This window comes from Heteronotia binoei, chromosome 21 (genome assembly GCF_032191835.1).
Source record: "Heteronotia binoei isolate CCM8104 ecotype False Entrance Well chromosome 21, APGP_CSIRO_Hbin_v1, whole genome shotgun sequence".
Lineage (NCBI taxonomy): Eukaryota > Metazoa > Chordata > Lepidosauria > Squamata > Gekkonidae > Heteronotia > Heteronotia binoei.
Window position 1 is genome coordinate 161,257,119 of NC_083243.1, and position 25,173 is coordinate 161,282,291.

The following is a 25,173-nucleotide window of genomic DNA, read 5'->3' on the forward strand; positions in this document are numbered from 1 at the left end:
CGGGTATAGACTGGGTCTCCTGGGGAGAACCTGCTAGGAGCTCATGAGGCCTCAGGGAAGGATTGTAGGTCCAGGGCTCTGTCAGGGTGTAACCTGTCCAGGAGGGTGCAGAGACATCAGCCCATGAAAACCTCAGCTGGGCTGCAACCCGTGGCTGCACATGGTATGGCCCGTTGACCCAAAAGGAACTCAGCCAAATGGGCTTCCCAGTCCCTGTGGATGATGTGGTGTAGTGAGTTCTTGGTTGTTCATACCATCCATTCTGCCTGGCCATTCATTGCCAGGTGGAAGGGGGCTGACCTGATATGCCAGATCAAGTTCCTTGAGATGAACTCCTGGAACTCCCCGAAAGTGAAGGAAATCCCATTGTCCAACACTACGGTGTCCAGAAGGCCACGCATAGTAAAGGCCCATCAGAGGATGCTAATGGCTGCCCAGGAGGAGGTCAAGGCGACAGGGACTACCTGCAACCATTTAAAGTGGGAATCCATTATGATGAAGAATAGTTGGCCCTGAAAGCGTCTGGCAAAGTCCAGGTGGAGTTGGGACCATGGTGTGCGTGCAGACTCCCACTGTTGCACTGGAGTGCAGGGTGTCAGTCGGATTTCCTGGCAGGGTTGGCATCTGTTGGAGCTCTTCCCTCCCGGCCCCCAACACTTCTGCCAATTTTGCACAAGCTTCCATGGGGCTGCAACTTGCCCTGCCTCTTTCCCATGGCAAGTAGAAACCGGTTTTCTAGTTTTAAACAATTTATTGGTAGCATATGGTTACAAAGCTTATCTATTTCTTAATTTTTTCTTTTTTTTCACATTAACCCATATGACATTTCCATCCCCCCTCCCTCCAATGTTGACTTCCCCGAGGTTATAAGTTCAAATCCATACTAAAAGCACTTCTGATTGCTCAAAGTTCCGTATATATATTCTTACAACTAAAAAAATGTCCAATATTTCTTTACTTTCCAAGTTTTCTCCATATATCCTTTAAATTTTCTCCACTCCCTTTTGAATATCTCTAAATCATAGTCTCTTAGTGTTCTGGTTAATTTGTCCATTTCACACCACGATAAAACTTTCATGGTCCATTCCCATTTCTCTGGTATTTTTTCTTGCTTCCAAAGCTGCGCGTACAAAGTCCTAGCAGCTGATAACAGGTACCAAATTAAAGTCCTGTCTTCTTTTGGGTATTTTTCTAATTGTAATCCAAGTAAAAACGTCTCTGCAATTTTCTTAAAATCATAGCCCAAAATTTTGGTGATTTCTTGTTGTATCATCTTCCAGAATTCTTTCGCTCTTTCACATGTCCACCACATATGGAAGAAAGAACCTTCATGTTTTTTACATTTCCAACATCTATCCGACATTTTCTTACTTATCTTAGCCAATTTTTTCGGAGTCATATACCACCTATACATCATTTTAAAACAGTTCTCCTTAATGCTTTGACAAGTTGATATCTTCATTGAGTTCTTCCAGAGGTGCTCCCATGTTTCCATTTGTATTTCTCTATTCACATTAATTGCCCATTTGACCATTTGAGACTTTACTACTTCTTCTTCTGTAGACCATTTCAATAATAACTTATATACTTTTGATATCAATTTTTCATTGTCACCTAACAGGACTCTTTCCAGTTCTGTTTGTTCTCGTCTAATCCCCTCTGATTTTATGTCATTTTCCATCAAACTTTTAATTTGTTGCATTTGAAACCAATCATAATTGTTATTTAGCTCTTCTGAGGTTTTTAATTCAATTTTGTCTCCTTGAATCTTAAGCAGTTGGTTATATGACATTTCTCTTTTTTCTTCAGAATCAGCTGTTATTTTTATTACTTCTGCTGGCACTATCCATAATGGTTTTCTCTCGTCCCCGTATTTCTTGTATTTTATCCAAGTATTTAGTAATGTATTTCTGACATAGTGGTGAGAGAAAAAACCATCCATTTTATTCTTCCCATAGTACATGTATGCATGCCAGCCGAATCTATTTCCGTGAGCTTCTAACCACAAAGGTTTTTTATCTAACAGCATTATCCAATCTTTTATCCATGTCAAACAAACTGCATCGTGGTATAGTCTTAGATCGGGAAGTTGAAAACCTCCTCTCTCTTTGGCATCCGTTAAGATCTTCATCTTTATCCTTGGTTTCTTTCCGGCCCAAATGAAATCAGAGATTTTCCTTTGCCATTTGTTGAATTGTTTTGCTTCTTTTACAATCGGGATGGTTTGAAACAAATACATTATCCTTGGCAAGTAGAAACCGGTTTTCAGAGGATTTTGCTTGCTGTGGGAAAAAGCAGGACATGTCACAGCCCCATGGCAGCATGTGCAAAATTGGATTGAAGCATCGGGGTGGGGGTGGAGGGAAAAAGCTCCAACTTCAGAACAAGCTAGTAGGGAATCGGTCTGAATTGGCCCATAAAGAAGGGAAGTTTTAGAGTAGCTAAAGACTCCTACAGCCAGTCTACACAGTAGACTGTTAGGTAGCACAGACTCTTGGGGTGTGACAAGAAAGAAAAGAGGGACTATTTTGCTCAACTAGCAGTGCCTGGGGGAGAAAACCAGGCAGGCATCCAGTGGGCTAAACAGAGATTCTTCAAGGATCATAATATCAGTGGGTCTGAAGAAAGGAAACAAAACTATGCAGAGCTGGAGAACATATGCAGAGCCGGCCCTCCCACTAGGCAAATTAGGCAGTTGCCTAGGGAGCTGAGAGATGGGGGGCAGCAAATTGGGCTCTTGCCTTCCTCCGGTGCCTCAAGCAAGCGTTTAGCTTGCTTCCCTCCCCCCTCCCTGCCACTGCCACTAGCCCCGTCCGGGCTGCCGCCTGCCCGCCCACCCTCCTGGTGCAATGTCCTGCCCCCCACCTCCCCAGGCACTTGCTCACCTGCCTGCGGCTTCTAAAAGCGGCAGCGCACCGCTCGCTCCCTTCCTCCTGCTCACCGGCTAAAAGTAAGCTTAGCTGGCTTCGCAGCTCCCACCTGCACGTTTTGTTTCTTAACAAAACGCACAGGCACGGGCTAGGAAGCCAGCAAAGCTTACTTTTAGCTGGCGAGCCCCAGGGGGAAGGGAACGAGTGGAGCACTGCTGCTTTTAGCATCAGCGGACAGGCAAGCAGAGCTTGAGGTTGACTCAGTCTTCAAAAGTGCACCAGGGGGAGCCGGGGGGCCGGGCGGGGCACCATGGGGGGTACGGGAGGGGGGCATGGAGTCACGGGGGGAGACGTAGGGGGTGCTTTGGGGGGGGGCGCCAGGCAGCAAGTCTGCCTAGGCACCCCAGGGTGTCAGGTCGGCCCTGAACATATGGCCCTTCTGAGCCAGTTGCATAGCTACAGAACAAAGAAATCGATCTGAGAAGGAGTGCCATGGCAGGTGTTTAAGTGGGAGGGGGGTGGCAAATGATTTATTCTCAGAAACCCTTTTAAACAGCAGCTAAAGTGGTCCATCATAAAGTGTAGTGCATAGGCTCCCTATTATTTGAGTCCAGTTCATTCCAGGCATGCTTTAAGAGGATACTGACTAAAACAGCCATTTTCCAAAATGACGATCCCATGTCTGATTATTCAAGTTTTCCATTATTTCCATGTTTCATGGAAGAAATTGTCACAGAGCTGTTCTCATTGCTTCCATCTGCAACACAGGTGATCTTTAAAGCAGGGACAATTCAATGTCTGTATCTATGGTAAAATGAATAGCATTCTGCATTCAGCCACTGGTACCAGTAAACAAGTCATAAATAAGTAAATCAATAAACTGGGTTGCAAAGGTTAAACTACAGTGGTTTGGCGTCATTTGTGACTCTGTTTCCTCATTGAATGGTGAAAGGGAGACTGCATTGTCACAATAAGTGAAGAGAAGAAATGTATTTGTTTTCCCTGGCTATTGGATTTCTTTTCCATCTCCCTTATGGCTCTTTTCAGACACTCTTGGACCTGCATGCTCTTTCTGATGGTGGCTGTAATTCATGTTCAGGCACAGACAACAGGTAACCAGATTCTAATGGTATGGGCTAAAATGGTTGATATGGATTTCATTTTTAAGGCAATTGAAGAGGAATGGCTGTTTAAATTAAGATAGCCTGTGCTTCATTAAAGAATTAATTATTCTGTGCATCTCAAACAGAATTTTTTTTGTCATGGACAGACTTTATATACTCTTTGTAATAATATACTCTTTGTAACATTCTAACTAAAGTATTATAATAGATCTTTGAATGTCCAAATTGACAGTGTAGGCAAAAATGGACAATTCTAAAGGAAATTGATTGTGATTTATAATTAATTAACAATTTATTTAAATAATTTGAAATTAATTATACAAAAATCATGTTATATTTTGCTCAGAATAAGGACTCCCTAAATTTGTTATAAACCCTTTGATGTGTCCCAGTTTGAATGGTTGTAGATTCTTCAAAGAGATTGATAAAATTAACTGTTTTTAACACTGAAATGGCTGCACAAACATTCACATGTATAGTCAGGTCAAACTATTATTAGACAGATTGTTTCACACTTGTCTACATTTTCTACTGGAAGCAGTCATAGATAAGATACTAGACTAGTCAGTGAAAAGTGAATTTAGCTTGGCAAATCTTATTATGTTGTGTTTTACCTTACTCAGGTTTTTGTTTTGTTTTTTGCCTAACTAGACTGTTATGTCAATAATGAAAATCCTCACATAGAGGAGAACAACCTTCCCGGGCAAGTGGTTACCACCATCGTGAAAGGACCTGGTGTCACAGTCACAATTGATACTGAAACAACAGAGCACCCTGATTTTTTTGAGATTAATGACACACAGCTAATTCTGAACCATTCTTTGGATTATGAGGTAATTAATTGGAAAAACTGAACAATTATTATTTGGGATTAATGGCATAGTGATTCCCCTGTATAAAAAGACCCTGTGATGAAAATGTAGATTAGGGTTACCAACTTCCATGTAGGGCCTGGAACGAGTTTGGTGTAGTGTTAAGTGTGCAGACTCTTATCTGGGAGAACCGGGTTTGATTCCCACTCCTCCACTTGCAGCTGCTGGAATGGCCTTGGGTCAGCCACAGCTCTCACAGAGGTTGTCCTTGAAAGGGCAGTTGCTGTGAAAGCCCTCTCAGCCCCATCCACCTCACAGGGTGTCTGTTGTGGGAGGCGAAGAAATAGGAGATTGTAAGCCGCTCTGAGTCTCTGATTCAGAGAGAAGGATGGGGTATAAATCTGCAGTCATCATCACGAATTCCCACTGATCACCAGATGAGAGAGATCAGTTTCTTTGAATTAAATGGCTGCTTTGGAGGGCGGACTCTGTGGCGTTATCCCCTGCTGAGGTTCCCACCCTCCCAAGTTTCCACCCCCAGATCTCCATGAATGTCTCAATCCAGAATTTGGTTGCAATCTTCCCTGAAACATCACAGCAAAGTAGGTTTGGAAAATATGGGGACAAACCCTGGGGGTGCAAGGAAGCACCACAAGGCTTTGGGGGAGCAAGGGGTGGGGAGGAGGAAGAAGCCCTGCTTCCCAACTTTGGTTGCCAACCTCCTGGTGGCACCTAGGGATCTGCCATTATTGCCATTGATCTCCACACAATCAGGGCTTTTTTTTTTTTTAGCAGGAACACAAAGGAATGCAGTTCCAATTGGCTTGGTGTCAGGGTGTGTGGCCTAATATGCAAATGAGTTCTTTAAAAAAAAAGCCCTGATCCTGCTCATTCTGAGCACAGCTTGTTGGCCTCCTGGAGCTTTTTCCTTTGAAATGGATGGAAGCAGGGCTGTCTTAATGCATGGGCCTGATGGGCACTTGCCCATGGGCCCCATGAGCATAGGGGCCCCATACTAATCTGTGTATGATGCAGTACTAATAACTAGGTATTGATAGTTCGTGAACATATGAATGGATAAACTTTTTATTTGTTTTTTAAGCCTTGTGTATTGTTCAAATGTTTATCATGTTGATTAGTTGTTGCTGCACAGCATGTTTTTAATGTTTCAACACCGATTTTGTTGGAAATGTCAATAAAATAAATATATATTTAATGTTATCAACTACGTACATTTTTATTCCTATGAGTAATTGTCGTAGGGGCCAGTACACAGCTTTCCCCGCAGCCACCATCTCCCCGTGCCCTCCAGCCTCCATCCTCCCACGCCTGCTGACTTCCATCTTTCCGCGCCTGCTGGCATCTGGCGCTTCCCACAAGTGCTTAGCCTGGCCCACCCCTGCTTCAAAGGAAGCCAGCCAGCTCCCTTTGAAGCAGGGGAGGGCCAGGCTGAGCAGTCATGTGAAGTGCGCGCAGCGATGACGTCTGGTGACGTCATCAGGCCGCACGTGCAAAGCGTGGCAAGAAGGAGGGGGACAGGAGACAAGCCTCAGCCTAGGGGCGCCAGAACATTTCCCCTCCCTGCAGCCACCCGCCTGCCCGCCGGTAGCCTGCCGGTTGCCGCCGTTTACTTCTCCTCGTCTGCCGCCGTCCTCTGCCCCCCATCGCCGTCCCCACCCACCCTCCGCGCTGGCTGCCGGCTCGGCAAAGTCCAGGGGGGCATGTGGCAGTGACTTAATAACGATGTCACTGCCACGTGCCCACCCCAGACTTTGCCAAGCCAGCAGCCGGCGCAAGGGGTGGGTGGAGACGGCAGCAGGCAGGGGATGGCAGCAGGCAAGGGGAAGGAAATGGTGGTGGCCAGCAGGCGGGCAACTGGCGGGCTGGTGGGCGGCTGCAGGGAGGGCAGTGATGTCATTATGATGTTATTGGGGTGCACACGCACATAGCACAAACAAAAAAACACACATAGTGGGGGCAGAGGTCAGGGATTCGGCCTAGGGGCGTAGGCACCGCTAGCCCTGGGCCTGCAAGCAGGTCTGGTAGAGCCACAAGTCAGCAGAGAATGGCCGGAGCCATAGCATAAGAGGAGGAGGAACTGGATATGGAAGAGGAGGAGCTCAGGAAGCAACCTGACGGGAGTTCAGTGGTCTCTGAAATATCTTCAGTGCTGCACAAATGGCAAGAAAAAAACTTGGAAGTTAAGGGGCTGTCACAGATACCTGAAGAGATAACTATGGTTCTTAGTTTTTATAATTTTTATTGGTTTTTTACTACAAAAAGATAAAGCAGTGCAAAAGATACATAAAAGAGGGACAGGGACATTTACAGAATGGGAAAAGCAGAAACAGAAAAAAGTACAAATATATCAGTTATAATTCTATCTCCAAACAGACTACCCAGATCATTCTATATGCAAGTATAAAGATCTCCACATATTTTACCATCCTTTCTTTCATTACAGAAAATTTTTAATAAACTAATACTAGCAATATGAATCTGAACAATTCTTCTTGAACACAAATAAGTATATAAAGTTAAGAAAGAAAAATTATAAAATCATCTCAGCACCAATTTTACCTGATTTAGGTTAACCCTATTGTAAGCACAAATTAAATTGTTGGCTTAATAAATCCTTATTAATATAATCACATAGAAATCATATCTTTATCTTGAACAAATTACAAAAAAAAATACAACTTAATATTTTGTCTATCTCAGTTTGAACAGTTTCTCCAAAGAGGCATGTTAGAAACAAATCTACTAGATTACAAAACAATTGCACTATCTACCTTTTCACCAATTAATCCAACTCTTACATCAATATGAGCGTTTTCACCAATTAAACATACTATGAATAAATCTGCTATAAAAATGTGTTGTTTGCACTCTTTAGCATTAATCCAAATTAACTATATATATAATTAAGTTTTAACTCCCTTCCTTCTTTAGGATTTCCCATGTTCTTTTAAAATCACATATCTATTCATAATTAATAACTGCATATTTGTTTACCGCCAAAAAAGAAAGAAAAATCAGATTTCAGGAATCCTTCTTCCCAAAATTTAAACACTTTTAGATTTAAATGCGACCCAAACATCACACTTTGCCTTTTAAAATCGCATGTCACTTCTTAGTGAAATTTCCATATCCAGTCATCTACAAGAATGAGAAAAGTTCAAAATCCTTCTTCCTGAAAGCTTTCCACATCTTAATTTGTTGGTCGGGATGTACCTTTTCTCTTCTCAGTGTAGCCTGACCCGTCAACAATAAGAGGAAGGATTCAGCGCAATTTTTCCCTCTCCACATGACTTCACTGAGTCTTAATTTCCGGTCTTGTTTTACTGCTGCGACATAGGGATCCATCTTGGTTTTCTTGTGTTGGTTTCAGAGCATAACACTTTCCCTTTCCATTTCCACAGATGTCGGCAGAATCTCTTTAGCACTCAACTCTTGTAGATTTTCAATTTCGCTAGCTTTCAGTATAAGAATACCCATTTGCTCTTTAATAAACTGCATTAATAAGCCAACATCCTGTCTCAGAGAAATGATATTGTATAAAAAATCTTTTTTATAAGACATTTCGCTAGACAGTGCCATTTTTCTCTGATAGCAAACTCAGTCTCTTAATCCAAGTTGAAAAGTAGCTTCAGTCCTGCTAAATTCACATTCCACAACAGCTCCAGCTGAGATTTCAAATGTTATCATTTCAAATACAGACAGGCGACAGAGACAGATCTCTCTAAAATTATCTTCTTTATGTCCAGATCATATTGCAGCCTAATGATAGTATCTTTTGCATATGTCCAATAATAATCCGAGTCAATTTTAGTATTTGTATTCAATCCAATTTAAATAGTTAATGATACTTAAGATTGCTTGCAGACTTTTCGAGGCCTCACCTCTTCCTTTGAGCTAGCCTCTCGTTGTTATGCAAAACAACCCATTAGCCAGAGGTATTGAAAAGTCACTTACTTGTCAAGAAGAATTGCCACATTAGGAGTAGAAAGACACTACATCAAAGGCGTACTGAGAAAAGTGAAAGAAAGAGAGCAGTCGGGCGTTCATATTTTTCTGCTGGTACGCCAGCTTTCATGGTTGTGGAGCCTTGGGACATGCAGGAGGCACAGAGGCAGCCGCCGCTGAACCCCTAGCTCCCCGCAAAAGTCCCGTGCCGAAGAAAAAACCCCTCCAGGGCCTTTCTATGGAGGCATCACTTCCGTGACACCCCTCCAACAGCCAGAATTAGAAGCACCACAGGAGAACGATCTGCGGATACCTCTGAAGGCAAGATGATGGAGCCCGGAAGTCTTCTAGATACCTATGGTTCTTGAGCAACATCTTAGTCCTGAAAGCCCTGACACAATGAAGAGAAAATTGAAAGCCAAGAGATGCAGGGAGGATATGTATGCCTCAAAAAGATTTTTATTTTGTTTTATAGGGTACAGAAATTAAAAAGGGAAAGGGAAGGGTTAAGAAAAAAATAACATACATAATATATATAAGCATCTACCCCTTCTTCAGTCTCAAAGCAACCCATACATAACATTAACAATACATTCAGTTATTTACTCCAGTCTTCTAATACAGTAATTTCTTCTAAACATAATTATTCCCTTGACTATCTATTATACAAGTTGTCTTCTGCTATTACTATCCCCAAATTTAACATACATTAACTATTTAAATTTAAGAAAATTTTCTAAATAAGCTAAGTTATTTAGATGCCTTGGCAGAGATGCCTGCCAAGATTACCTCTCTTATCTATAAGTAATGTAAACTCAGAAAATAGTTATAAAATAATTAAGTTAATATAATTTCTTTCAAGGAAAATGTTATTGTATCTCTCCCTTTACATATAGTAAGCATAACTGTTGTCCATCTTCTTAATATCCTTAGAAATTATGTACCAATGAAAAAACTTTTTTATACCAATTTTCTCTTAGGGCCTGACAGGCAGGTAAATTTAATAGCTCTTGTCCACAGGTTTTCCCATTGTTGAAATGCTATTTCTAATCCTAAATTCTGAGGCCAGTGCACCATACGTTATTTAACATGTTCTGTTTCAGTATCATATTGGAGTAAGAGTTTGTACATTCTTCCCAGCAAATGGTCCTTTTGCTCAGTTATTATTTTTTCAAAGTCAGTTAACTCCTTAAGTCGACCTCTATAGTCATGCATAGCTTCCTTGAGTCTGGAAGTTAGCTGAAGATATATCAGCCAGTTAATTTTTCCCCCTTCTCCTATTTTTTGCCACAAATTAATTTCCCCCTGGGAATTCAACATCTCTTGATAAATTATGTCATTAAATTTCTCTCATTTTTGTCATAAAATGCATTCATTGGACACATGATTGGTGAAGTCAATGGACTGATCGTTATTTTTAAAGAGTCCCAAGTCTTAAGTAAGCTGTCTCTAATAACATGCTGAGCCTTTGAAATGTGTATTCTTTTTTTTTACCCATAAAGTATTGTGTATCCCTTCTGTCAAGCTCTGTCAAGTTTCATTCACTTCCAGTTTCATAAATTTGTCATTTTGATTTTTAATCCAGTCAGCAATCCAAGTTAAACATGCTGCTTAATAATATAGCTTTACATTAGATATTGCTAAACCACCTCTTCTCATCTTGAAGCACTTTAAACCTAAGTTTTGTTTTTTTGCTATTCCATATAAACAGGCACGGTGCTAGGGGTTCTGGTGTCCCTAAGCCAAGGCCTGTCTTCCGCCCCCTCGTTCCTTCTCGCGCACGGCCCTATAATGTCACCAGAAGTGACATCATCAGGCTGTGCGCACTTTGCACGAGTGCTCATCCTGGCCCTCCCCTTTGAAGCAGGGGCAGGTTGGACTGAGCACTTGTGGGAAGCATCATTGGATGCCAGTGGGTGTGGGGAGACAGAGGCCAGTTGTCGCGGGAGGATGGAGGCCAGCGAGCGCGAGGAGGTGGAAGGCGGTGGGTGCGGGGAGGTGGCGGGCAAGGGGAGACAGAGGGCGGCAGGGCGTGGGGAGGTGGTAGAATGCGGGGAGACAGACAGCGGTGGGGCGTAAGGAGACGGAGGCTGGTGGGGCGTGGGGAGATGGAGGCCAGTGGGCGCAGGAAGGGGGCACCTCATGGCACCCCTAGGCCAAGTGGTGCCTGAGGCGGCAGCCTACTTGGCCTACTCCCACACGCTGGCCCTGTATATAAATGCATTGATTTGTTTTTGCCAGTCTTTCGAAGTTTTTTTCTTGTATTCTGATTGGGATATGTAGAGCTTATAGCATGGCAGGAAGAATGGATTAGAACCCACAAAATCTAATATGACCCTTCTGAGGAAGCATTACAAAAATAGGAACTGGAACGTATTAAGAATTTATTTATTTCTTTATTACTTTTTATTTATATCCCCCCCTCTCCGCAAGCAGACTCAGGGCAGCTTACAACATTATAACAAAGAACAAAGAACATTATAACAAAGAACTAAACAAAGCAGAAATGGACTTGGGAATACAAATGGATTTGGGAATACAAAAGCATAGAAGGATAGAAGTACACAGTAATAGCGGTTTTAGTGGAAATATTCAAGTTCTGTATCCAGATTTGCAGCTTTTAAGGGGGGGATTCAAAAGTCAAAAAGGTGGCAGCAGGGAATACAGTCAGCTACCAGAAATGTTATTATATAGTTGGCAATAGAATTGTTCCTAAATAATTCTATTTTCTTCACCCTGCAATGAGGGCACTGTAGTTGGAGAGTGTTTGGTAAGCTTTTCTTTTAGTGTCACTTGTAGTGATATTCCCAGATTTTTCAGGGAAGGAGGGTGTGGAAGAGGTGGTATGGGGTGGATCCCAAGCCATTTTCTGATTAAACGTGAGGTGTATTCTTGGCCTTCTTTGCCCTGATTTTTGTTGATGTTTCTCTTGATTGTATAAGTCCCTGTTCTTACATATCATTACCTTGTTCTTGTTTGGTTTCTTTGTCGTTTGACTCACTTGTATCCAGTTCCTCCACTACAGCCAAATACAGGGCAAGGTCTGAGACACCTCTGGTAAATAATATGGAGTTCTTATCCAGTTAACAACTGGAGTTGCCTGGAGAAGAATGTCCTTTAGAGGCTTAAGAAGTGGAAATCAGCAGCTGAAACTTTTGATAGCATGAAGAATATCACCTGGACAGGAAGAAATTATAGTCACTACTAATGTATAATACTTTTAAATAGTTATTTATATATGTTACACATTTATCTTTCAAAAAAAAGAAACAAAAAGTTTAAAATAATACTAAGTAAGCAATATATAGAGTTTGCCTTATGAAAAAGAGTAATACATTTTATTTTAAAATCTTTATCCTAAACCAGGGGTGTCAAACATGCAGCTTGGGGGCTGAATCAGGCCCACGGAGGGCTCCTATCAGGCTCCCGAGCAACTGGCTGTCATCTGCTTCCTTCTCCCTCTCTCTTGCTTTGCCAGGCTTGCTCAGTCACACAGCAGAGCTACTGAGCCAAGTCTCTCTTCCTTCTATAGGCTGAGGATCCTCCCCATCCTGGTCCTCTGGGGAAGGAAGGAAAAAGCCTGAGCTTCCTTTGCCCAGTTCGCTGGATCACAAAGGAGAAATAGGGGTTTTTTTAAAATATATATATATATAAATCTTTAATTTTTTTTCTGTGCCCTTTATAAAGTTTATATCTTTGCAACCTGGCATGACATTTTATGACACACATGGCCTGGCCCAGCAAGGCCTCATTTATGTCAGATCTGGCCCTCATAAAAAAAGAGTTTGACACCCCTGTTAAACTGTTCAGAATTTGGTATGCTTTTAAAAATAAAAAGTACATTGAAACACTGAGAAATTATTGTAATTGAGTTGATTAGATAGCCTACTATTGTTCTATGTATCAAATATTAGAATTGTGCCCTCAACAATGGTAAAATATAAAAACTGTTGATTAATGACCTTCTGGTTTCTTGACACCCCCTTTTTTCTTTTCAGTACTCTTTCAAGACAATCACCTGGTAAATAACATCACAGCACTCACTCAGGGCTGCAGTTGTGATTTCTGTGCGTGTGTCATGACATTTTTGTGTAAAACAGTCTAAAAATAGATAATGGCAATTCCTCTGTATACTGTAGACACAGGCTACTTCCATGGTGAGAGGTTTCTCTGTGTTGCATTTCATTGCAGAGGCATGCACATAGGAGTTGGAGCTTTCACACAAAGAGAGTTTTCTGCATATTTTCTTCCCTGTTGTTTTTTATTTTCACATGTGCACCATAGCAACTCTGCATTAGCTCTCAAGGATGCAGTTGTAGGTCCTTTGTGAATATGCTATAGAACTATGTTATCTTAACATCTGAGATAGAAATAGATACATCAATCACTTGTGCAATGGCAGGTGGTTACATGACATTGTTTGATACAGTGGCTTCCCAACTCATCTACTCATGGCAAAGCTGATCCTCACAATGTACTTCAAACATTCATTTCCCCCCACCTACATGAAGGATATTTCTGTGTAGAAAACATTCAGGCATGTGATTGAAGACAGCCAGATATTTTTTGGGACAGGGATCACCAGGAGGTTCTTCTTCCTAGAGCATAATGCTCTCTTGGGGGTACATTAGGAGAGGTGATTCCATAGATGATCAAAGGACTCAGGCTTATAGGGAGCTCAAGAGAAATCAGCTGCCCATGTACTGTCAGAAACTGAGTATTCAGTGGCATTAGTGGATCCCATGTGCAAACAACAAATGCAAAGCCATATGGCTTTATTTCTAAAATAGCTTTTAATACTGATAAAAGTAATCTATTCCACTTGAAATAAATATATTAATGACATTTTCAAAATGTAGGTATAAGGTTCCCCACTGTGTGCATGTATGTGCATGTATGCACATTTATCAATGTGGCATGTCTATTATATATATATGGATGTATTGAGGGTTTGAGCTGTAAATCAGCAGAATACTTATTCTTGCGGCTGTGTATTTGTAGAGTGTTAAAATTTCACTGCAAATGCCCAAAGGCACAAAGCAGCTTGTATATAAAGAGCATCTCATCCATACTACAAAAACATGTATTGACTGAATATATATATATATATATATTTAATACAGGATACAGAAGCGATATTTGTAATGCTAAAGTGCTGGAGGAGTGATGTGGAAGTGAGTAATTTTTAAAAATCCTTAATTGTGTAGATTTCTTCCTCTCCTCTCTTGTGTCTGTACTCAGTTCACCGTGGTAGGAGCATGAGTATCCAAGAGGCACCCACAGATGTCACACACCAGCATATAAACACATCTCTTGCCCAAGTGTTATTCATGTTCCTAGGGTCTTCTGTTGTTTTTTCCAGGGTCCAGGTTGAAGTACAGCAGAAATCTGTACAACTACTTTGACCAGAAATGCTGGGGGCCACAAAAAAAGTGCATACCATAGGTCTACCTTCTGAAAAACTTTCAACTATACAATGCCATGTCCATCCCTAACATCCAAATGTATTAATATCCTTTCTATTGAGGAACCTCCCATATTTGGTCTTACCTGCTCTCTGACCATTGAGAAACTGAAATAGAGTTTGCAAGAACTATACAGGGAAAATGGCAAACAGCCTCCATATCCTCTCCCCTTTCCCTGCTTCCTTCTCTCCTTCCTACCCTCCAACCAACTAACCTTTTATTTCCCCTCATCATCATTTGTATTATCTGGGAGAACTGGGTTTGATTCTTCACCCCTCCACTTACAGCTGCTGGAATGGCCTTGGATCAGCCATGGCTCTTGGAAGGGTTGTCCTTGAAAGGGCAGCTTCCGGGAGAGCTTTCTCAGCTCCACCCACCTCACAGTGTGTCTGTTGTGGAGGAAGAAGATAAAGGAGATAAAGACTGTGAGCTGCTCTGAGACTCTGATTCAGAGAGAAGGGTGGGGTATAAATCTATGGTCTTCTTCATCTTCTTAGTTACTTCATTTATACCTCACCTTTCTCCACAGCAGAGACCCAAAGCAACTTACATCATTTTCCTCCATTCCATTTTTTCCTTATGAGGTAGACTGGCAGAGGATGAGAGACTGGCCCAAGGTCATCCAGTGAGCTTCCATAACAGAGCAGGGATTTGAACCTGAGTCTCCCAGATCCTTGAAACCTAACAACTGAACTGTGCCAAACTGTGGGGTGGCTGCTGTTGAATATTAGTAAGTCACTGGGCCTGGGTGAGTCATGCAAGTCACATGGTAGCAAGTCACTTGGTGGTTGCTACCAGGCCTGGCCAGGATGAGTTCTCTCTCAAAAGCCAAAACAGCCTGGAAAGTGCCTTTTATGAACAGAAACCAAGTTTTGAAGGCTGGAAATATTGTGTGTGATTGTCTTAACAATAGCCACTGAGAAAATTAATTTCTTAAAAATACAGATGCTTCTATTATTTTTAGAGTATTTAATCGCCCCCTTTCAGTTTTGTTTTTTAGATTTCAGATTTTTTTGCAAACATGACGACCGATTTTCCACTCACCTTACGACGCTATCACATTCCTCTTCTCAGTGGGGCTTCCTTTTGATTTCACACTATCTGCCCCGGGGCTGAAATTGGCATCGGCTATTTTGTGCAGCAAACAGAAACCCCTAAAAACCAGTTTCTGTTTGTTGCGTGAAAACGCTGATGCTAGCTAGTTTTTCCTCGGGTTTGTAGGAAGATCTGTCTTGTCTGTTTGTAGCCACTGTCTCTGGGTTTAAATCTCCACAGATAGGGCTGTGTTGAGAATTAGTTATATTGATGTTGGGAACTGGCAGCAGAGCAGGGGGCAGAGTGCTCTTTAAACAAATCCTTACAGATGGTTTAGCTATAGGTTATCCTTGCTTGCAATCTCAGCTCAGATTTAGTGCCAAAAAAAGTTGCCAGGCATTTGTCACTGGAAGGAAGCGTTCCTTATTCTAACATCACCAGCTTCAAATAGTTCATTGTGTCTTTTCTTTGCAACTTTTGTTCAGTCAACCAACAGTTTTTCTGCTTTTCCCACAACCAGATAAAAGCTGTGGCCATAATTGTGACTGTTATCAACACAAATGATAACTCTCCTGTGTTCAAGAAAGCTAATATCACTGTCAGTATTAATGAGGTAAACAATATTTTTCATACATCGCCCTACTAAATGGTAATGGGGGTCATAATTATAATCTGGTGGGACTGTAATCTTGGAAGGAAAAAACTTGCATGTGCAATAATGAAAATATGCATTGTAGTGAAATCCTTAGCTGAAGTACACTCTTTCTAAACACTTTGACTTCAGTTCACTTGGAAGGATGTAAATCTGTTTAGAATTGTACCATTAATTGCTTTGGTAGGCTGTTGAAAAGTCAAATCTTCTGAGCCCATTTTCGAGCACCCCCATTCAGTGTGGCTCCTGAGTCTTTGGGAACACCTGTCATCCTTGCATCTCAAAAAAATAACTACTGACCAATGCAGGACACCACTGTAGCTCCAAGTCTCCAGAGCTCTCTTCCCAGGAAGGCTTGTCAAAATCCAACTTTTCATGCCTTAAGCAAGAAAAAGAAACGAAGAACATCCTTTTATACCTTAATTATAAGTGATTTTACTTTACAGACTGAAATCTATATTACATTTATCTCATCTTTTTCTGCTAGTGTATTTGCATATTTCTCTGCCGCCGCTTTTTTGAGACAGGTGACATATGGATGTTTCTATTAAGTTCATATGGCAGAAAAATGACACGCTTGTTTTTCAGGATACCAAAGTAAACACAACCGTTGTGCCCCAGGTGGATGTAACTGCTACTGATGCTGACTTAGACACAGTATTTTACAACCTTACAGGAAGTCCACTGGTAAGTATCTAGTTTAACCATCTGAGCCCTTGGGATGGGTGGAATAGACATCCCAATAATCCACTTACTAAGTCAAATGAGAGGATGTTGTAAGAAGTTTTTCATATGAACTGTCATCTTAATGTTGTTACTGCCTTTTCCACTGATCACCTATTTGTGGAATGAGACAGTGGAAGTGAGGCAGCCCCAGCCTGTCTTTTCTCCTTCAAATGGATGGTGGTTGTCTTTGAGAGAGGACAGTGCCACTCTATGTTCAGAGATCATCCTCATGCACTGCAGCATGGACACAGCCGCATACTCTCCATGCATACTGCCTCCTATTCAATTGGGACCAATGGCTTTAAGCTGCAAGAAGGCAGAGTTAGAGGGAACTTGAATTAGAGCTCAGCAATGAAATAAACTTTATTGCCAGGCTATAGAGAGGGAACACATTGGGCACTCATCTAAGTGTAACACAGACAATTAAGACAGTGGTTGTTTTTCATCTGGATCATTGATATGTACTGTTACACCATTTCCCCATCATCATAAATGAAAACTTTTCTGTCAACTAAAAAAATGAAAATAGTTAAAACTGCATCCATCAGTATATCCCTAGGAGCAGGACACAATTCCATTTCGTTAGCAAGCCAGCACCACAGAAACCTCAATAACCCATTGTCCCAGCTTTTAATGACACAATAGTGCACTATGTGCTTAACTGTGAATGGCATTTTATTTACTTACTTTATTTATATCTTTCTTTTCCCCTATGGGGAGCCCAAATGACTTACTTCGGTCCTTCATTTTAGACCCTGCCTCTGTGATCTAGATTGCTATCTTTTCTCTCTCTCTCTCTCTTTGTTTCCAGGAAGCAACTGACTATTTTAATATACAAGGAGTTAATAACCCAGCAATATACTTGTGCAAGGCCCTGGACTATGAAATACTGAACTTCATGCAATTGACTTTGTATGCCATGGTAAGTGAGTGAACCATGCTTATTCATGGCCTACTAGATGCATATGTATGTTTTATGATGCACCAGAATATTCTCCAGTGTGTTTTCAGAATTAACACATACATTAGCAACCCTGACAACTGTCAGACCCAGGGATCTGTCCTGGGTGCATGATATAGAGCTGAAGTTCCCACTCCTGCAAACCCTTGCCTGCTGCTTCAATGCAGGGACCTGATCTGCATGGGAAAGGAATGTACCTGCACAGCTACATCCTGCACTGAAGTGAACAGGGAAGGTTGCTGGCAAATGACTATGTTGTACATACAATATACTTAATCAAGGGTACGATCTTTAAATTACTGGTGCAAGTGAATGAAACTATATAAACTGGGATCAGTGAATAAATATCTACCCTGCTCATTTTGACAAAAGTGCTGATAGGGGTTGTTCTAGTGTTGCATTTATGTCCTGTTGCATATTTTACCAGATAGTCATATTCTAGTTTTCTTTATTCTTGATTTTTCTTTTATATAGGATGGGACTGCTGATGAATTAGGCGTTCACACAGCCACAGCAACAATAACCATACATATCCTACAGGCTGACCTCAGACCTCCCTGGTTTCAGCCATGCACTTTCATTGCAGACAGCAAAGTGTGTGTCAATCGTGGCTACACTGGCAGAGTCAACATTTCAGAGATGATGGTATGTATTCAGGGTTCCTAGACTGTGTCCACCACACCAGAATGCCTCAATTAATTTTAGTTGTTTTGTGTTCTTTGCTGTTTGTCCTTTCTTGTTCCTGAACATTCCTGTGCTGCTCTTTGGCCATTTGTAGTTCATAGTTTTAAGAGCAACACAGGGCCTCTTGTGAGTAGGCGTTTCTGTCTGCCATGTCAAGCCCAGAGTGAACCTGAGGATATCATCTAGAAGGAACTGTGGATTGTGCCAGCTGTTCCTCCAAAAAGCAGCTACGGTGGGACAAACCTCTGTGCAAAATGGACCTAACAATGTAGTGCATTTTTTGAGGCCCAGCAGAAGTACAGAAAGAGGAGGTGTTTTTTTCTTTGGTCCTTTGTCAAATCAAAACCATCCTCCTCAGCCTGCTTTCAAACCTATGTGCAGAAAGAAAGGATCTCTGTATTTTCTCTGTCTAACAATAGAACTGTATTTTCCATGCATCTTTTTCCTCTGTGGATTTTTTAAAAAAGCTTGCGGAGGGCAATTTTGAGTTGAAAAACATAACAGAAGGGGAAAGAGTTAAGTACAATCACAGAATTTCCACTCAGATGCAGTGGAGGGGGGAATTCATAGCACTCCACTCAAGTACAGTATGAGTCTTAATCCAGAAAAGAATGAGCATGGCCATTTCCTTCTACTTCATGGCAAGCTGTAATTTCCTGTGGAAAAGTGCAGCATCTCTTGCACTGTGGAGATGCTGAACAGCTGTGGATCAGCTAGCACCATGACACATACCAGGAAATTCCATATAAGAGGGACAGAAAAGAAAAAGAAGTGTTGAAGGAAGACGGGTGCAAGTGAGGCCAACAGGAGAGCAGAAGGAACTGATATGATAATAATAATTTTTATTTGTATCCCGCCCTCCCCGCCAAGGCAGGCTCAGGGCAGCTGATGAGCAGTTTCCAGTTTAGGAGCCCCCTCATTATTGGGGTGGTTTCAAGTCCAGCTCCAGGCCAGCAGGGACTGGATGTCCAACTGACAGTTTTATTCCTAGAAAGTGTCTTGGTGTGCTCTAAGGCTTTTGCTTATACAATACATTTCTTCCAAATGGACATCAGTGACAAAAAGGGTCAACATTCTACATATCTTACATATTGAGCCCAGGGCTGCAACTTCCAGTTGGAGCCTGGAGATCTCCTGGAATTACAACTGATCTCCAGACTACAGCAATCAGTTCCTCCTGGAGAAACTGCTGCTTTGGAGGGTGGACTGAATGACATTATACCCTGCTGAGATCCCCCCCAAACCCTCCCCTCCTCAGCCTATACCCCAAAATGCCCAGGAATTTCTCAGCCCAAAGTTGGCAGCCCTAACTGAGCACCATATGAGAGTGAGTGCATGTGACTGCTTTTTGTGATATGGTGCCTAGGGATGCCAGCCTCCAGGTGGCACTTGGGAATCCCCCATAATTACAGCTCATCTCCAGACTACAGAGATCAGTACTCCTGGAGAAAATGCATACTTTGGAGTGTGACCTCTATGGCAGTGTTTCCTATTTGCAGGTTTGTGACCTGGTACCGGGCCATGGAAGCTTCACTACTGGGTCACAAGAAAAGCCAAAGCTAGCCCTGCCCCCAGCAAAGCTAGCCCCGCTCCATCTCTGTGTTGTGCAAAGAGGAACTGGGCTGCTTCTCCTTCGTTCTCCCCTGCTCTCAGTGTTTGAGAAAAAAGCTAGCATCCACTGGCACTTTAGACCCATGAAGTGTTCTTCAAGGTATGAGCTTTCATGTGCCTTGCAGTATGTTCTTTTGGGGAGATTTCCCCGGAAGGCCTGGGTGGCAAAAAAGAGTGTGGGGGGGGTTTTTTCAGCCGGGAGGGGTGGGGAGTGGGCATTCCAGTAGCTATTTTTTTTTTTTACCAAATGACCCCAGGGCAGAATTTTTGCTGGCTGGGGTCATCTGATGGTAAGGAAGGCTTTTTTTTCTTTGCCCCCCCCCTTCTTTCTTTCCCTGCAAGTGATGCTCTGTCTGTATTCTTGGTGCTGAGAGTGGGAGAAGCAACAGTGGGAGGGCTTCTAGTGCCCTGGCCCCACCAGTCGACATTCTGGTGCTTTTTGGGCATTGTATGAGGGAGTTTTGGACTGGATAGTCCACTGGTCTGATCCAACATGGCTCCTCTTATGTTTATGGTCTTCTTTTCCATGTCTTTCTTTTCTTTTCCTTTCCTTCCATTTCATTCTTTCCCTTTCTTTCTTTCCCTTTCTCTTTCTTTCTTTCCTTCCATTTTTACTGGATGAAACTTTTCTGTTCATCATACTATTGTTGCAGACAAAGGAGCTCTGCCAATGAAAAGTTGGCATCCCCAGTTGTAGCCAGGTGGCCTTCTATGAGATTTCTGTGTGAGTGAGTGAGAGAGTAAGATGTGTGGGGCAGAAAGAGTTTATTGGAGATTACTGTGGTATATTTCAACAGCACTGGAAGAGATGGTACTATAAACTTGGCACCATTTTACTGGTCCTGCTTTTAACAGCTGTCTGACTCCAAAATTAAACTCCTCCTGTAGATATTAAAAAGAATGAAAGTAGTTCACTGGCTAAGTATCTGCACAACAGGTTGCTTTTAAAAGCATGGGAAACACAGCCAGTAAAAAGCTGCAAGCCCCTCATAAATATCCTTTTTGGGATAACTGCAGAAAAGCTTGTATGAGCTTCATATAACTTGAAATTAATTCATTAATTGCATATAACTTGAAATTAATTCATTCTCTGCTACCTTTCACAGCAATTTCCCCGTATTTCAACCAAAGAAAAGTCTGAAAAATAGCTGTTGAAAGGTTTTCTTGAAACCAAGCAAACTTGGTTGTAGCTTGAGGCAGGGTTCCAGTAGTAGAAGCTGAAGGAAGGGACGACTAAATGTGTCAGCATATTTTGACGTAGAGCAGCTGCCAGGGCCCAGTGTGAGTGGTACACAGTGCTGGCATTCCTGATGGTAATGGCAACAGCACGCCCAATTGCATACACTGGTCAGTGCTGTTGAGGAAGGGATGTGTAGGTGGTGCAGGCAATTGAACATGGGCATTAGGAGTGCTTGCAAGATGGAGAAGAATACACAAATAGATAGTTGCATGCAGGTGTGGAGGTGAAAAGAGAGAACCGCCCACTTTCTACCCCCATTTTGGCTCAGCATGAGTTTCAGAGAGATTTTTCTGAAAATGAATTTACTTCTGAAGAAGAGGCAGGTTTGTGGGAGTGCCCTGAAAGTGAAATCACAGGAAAAGGTAGAGTTTTGGTTCAGTGTGCCCCAGAAGTGACATCACTTGGTCCTTGACACCACAGGAAATGACATAATTCCTGTCTCCCAGCTCCACCCCCAAAGCCTCCTGGCTCCACCCCCAAATTTTAGTGGGCCACGAAGGAGAAGTGTAAAAATAACTGGGCCATGGGAAAGAAAAGTTTGGGAAACTCTGCTCTATGGCATTGTATCCCACTGAAGTTTCTGTCCTGTCCATGCACCATACTCAAATCTCCAGAAGTTTCCCAACCTGGATCTGGCAACCCTACCCCCCCCCACTCCCAAATATCCCCTGCTGGCGGTCACGGAGAGCCTGGTAACCCTATCCTCTTTATGGATTTATTCACCGTGACAAGAACCACAGTCAAGGTTTACAGGAACACGCATGTTCTGCTCATCACTGGAAAACTCATTAAATGCTCTGTTTCCTGTGAAAAAAGCAGGGATAGATGGATAGGGAACAGGGAAACCACTAGAAAAAAAGTGACAACATGTACCATCTGCAGTGTCTTGGCTTTCAAAAGGATAAATGCAAGTACTTAATTATCATTTGGTTGCACTCTCATCCTCTGCATTGTTGTTTTACAAATCTAGCTAAATGTAAAAGATGTGAATGTAATCCTAAGGCTGCAACCCTAAGGCCGTTTTCGCACTAGCGTTTGCTCCGTCGTAGCGCCCCATTTACCTCCGGATCTTCTCTTGGATTTCCCACATGCTGCTCCGGCGCTGCGGTTTGCTCCGGCGCTACAGGGATTTTACGCCGGAGTATGTTTTCCAGCATGTTGCCGGAGTTTCCGAAAAGCTCCGGATCCACTCCGGATCCACTCAGCGGAGTTTGCTGTGGGAAATCCATCCACGCCGGATCGACTGCTTTGTGGGCGTCACCCTCCCCCTTTTCCGTCCTCCCACCCCATCCACCCTCTTGGCCAATCATCACCCTTTCGCGGCGCTTCCCCGAAGTGCCGGCGCGTCCATTTTTTTTTTTAAAAAAAGCATCTCAGTTTTGCGTAATAGCGATATTACGAAATAACAACCCCTCCCGGAATAGCCTCGTTTGCAGTTTTTTTTGCAATGTTGCGCTGTCTCTCCGCTGTTACACCATTTCAACAGTGGATGCATTAATGTTTTTTTATTTTTTTTTACTTCACTAAACCGGTCATTACGAGTGATGTTTCGTTACTTCGTAGTTGCGTTACAAATAACACGTTTCGGCGGATACGTGATTATTGATAATATGCATTATTATTGGTAGGGTGTTAGGTTTGCGAGACTCTGATGGGTGCTATGGCGAGGGTCTCGCGAGAATTGCGGACGATACATTATAGTTGAGGGTGTTGGGTCTCGCGAGAATTGCAGCTGCGGAGCTAGAATCAGGGAATCGCCCACATCATGCTGCCGATGCTAGTGGCCAATCATGAGGCGAGAAGCAGCTGTCGTCACAATTTGCAGGAGCCGAACAGAACACTGGGAGGAAGAAGGGACAGATATTGCTGGCCGCCATTGAGCATCTTACTCCCGCCACCGCACAGCAGGTCCGTTTAAGAGAAGCTTGACTTTTATCTTTTATCGCAATAGCGATACTTCGTACTAACGAAACTACAAAACGTAAGTGGTTGGCCGGTGATAGGGAGCCATGGGGAAAACCTTAATGAAACCGCCCCTAGATGAAGGGAGACGTTGGTGTTTGGCACTTATTATACCCGCGACACTCCTCCGCCTTCTGCCTCCCCCCCCCCTCCCCGCTTGCGTGGTACTGTTGATTTCTCTGCATTGCTATAGGTTCAAGCGGCGTGAACCCAAGCAGTGCGTTGCAGGAACAGGAACACAGCCAGGTTTTTACTGATGGACATCCAGGCGAGGAGTCATTTCGGGGTAAGTGCGGCCTGCAGTGCTTCTGATAAGTCTTATGTGGAATGTGAAAGCTTTCAGTGGAACTTAGATGCATTGCCCAGCTTACAATTGCTGAGCCATTGACCCTGCGTTTCCTGCTTCATGTATGAGCAGAACTGCTCCTGAAGACATGTTATAGCACAGATTTTTAAGGTAAGCATGGGCTTTGCGGCACTAGCCATGGAGAGGGATGAGTGTGGTGTCAATTTCAATTCCAGGTGACTTTGAGGAGGAAGAAGGGTGCTGTATACAGAGGGGAGGACCTGGAAAGCCGTCTGGATCATGAAGATGCGATGGAGTGCTTTGACCGAATGCTAGCTTCTGAAGAACGCAGGTTCACTTTGCGGGGAGAGCGTGACAGGCTTGGTAAAGAATTTCGAGCAGGCCACAAGGTAGACTGTGGATGTTATGAGGGCAGCTGTTGATATGCTAGGCAGCATTGCCCAAATTTTTAGGGAAGGTCGGGCACAGGGAAGGGTGGGTGAGGCACCAGCCACTGCAACATCTCCTCCATATGCAGCATCTCCAACTCAGGTCGTGATCAGAGAGCTTGGACTGCAGTACTACAGCTTTACCACTTTGTGCCACGGGGCTCCTCTAGTATCTCTGGTATTTTATGGCACAATGGCCTGGCCTGACGAAGTGATATTTGTGTCAGATCCAGCCCTCATTCCAAATGACTTTGTCACCTCTGGCCTAAGATAAGTGTTTGTCAGGTGCTAAAGACTGCTAGTGTGAGGGAGTTCACCACCTCCCTAGGCAGCTGATTCGACTGCTGAAATGGTGACCCATTAGGGTTTTCAAGGGAAGAGCCATTCATAGGTAGTTTCCCCTTGCCTGCCTGTGTCACCACCCTGGTATTCCTTGCTGGTCTCCCATCCAAACACTAACTAGGGCTGAGCCCTGCTTAGCTTCTGAGATGGAACATCAGGCTAGCCTGAGCTGCCCAGATCAGGGTGGAAACCTAAAAAGTGTGTGTGTGGCGGAAATCCTCAGAATGTGTCAGAAGTCCTGATTTTTTGAACTGCACGGATGTCCTTTAGAAATGAAATATCGTGTTTTTTAAAAGTCTATTAGCTTGGAACCATAGGGCTCAGTACGAAATAAGGCATAGTGGGTTTTGGATAAGGCTTTTTCTTCCTCCCTTCCCCCGAATTCTTTTTCTGCACTTGCTATAGTTGCTTCACTTGCCAAGTCCTTTTTCCACACATAAGTGACTTTTGCTTTAATCAGGGAGGCCACCTGTCTTTCAAGAAGATCCCTAATAAAGTCTGAATGTAAACCATTTGAACCCTTCACAAGCCAAGATATCAGCTTCTCCTTGAACCCACCCAAAATACATTGGGAAACCAATTTATAAATACATTGGCAGCTTCACCTAAAATGTGACTGCAGCGAAACTCATGGGCCACTGCCTTCAGATATAGCTTGCCCGGTTTTGGCAGAGCCTGCTGTCTCCTGCACCCTGCTCAAGTGGCAGTGTGGCGGCTTCCCGTAGGGGCAAGATGATGTTATTTCATTGATTACATGTTGTGCATGTTGTTATTGATGATGTTATCTCAGTGCTTATACCTGCACGGGCAGGCTGTTCCTACCTTAGCTATTATTACGCAGCAGCTGTGTACAGCTGATGTTGTGTTCTTGTCCGGTTAACGCACTTTTAATAAAGTTATGTTTTGCAAAGGTCCCAGCTCGGTGTTTAGGTAAAGAAAAACGATATCTTCAGGTTTCAAGATTAACAATGATTTATTAAAAATGACA

General features: G+C 42.9%; 1 protein-coding gene across 1 annotated transcript in view; it reads left to right on the top strand.

Moving 5' to 3' along the window:
- Positions 1 to 3,903: 3,903 nt before the first annotated feature.
- CDHR5 (cadherin related family member 5) overlaps positions 3,904 to 25,173 on the top strand; it is a 58,832-nt gene continuing 37,562 nt past the window's right edge. Inside the window, 7 exon segments of the mRNA XM_060262404.1 lie at positions 3,904 to 3,982; positions 4,646 to 4,827; positions 13,896 to 13,946; positions 15,793 to 15,885; positions 16,513 to 16,611; positions 17,462 to 17,572; positions 18,086 to 18,256. Of these exon segments, the coding sequence (XP_060118387.1) occupies positions 3,904 to 3,982; positions 4,646 to 4,827; positions 13,896 to 13,946; positions 15,793 to 15,885; positions 16,513 to 16,611; positions 17,462 to 17,572; positions 18,086 to 18,256 (786 nt within the window).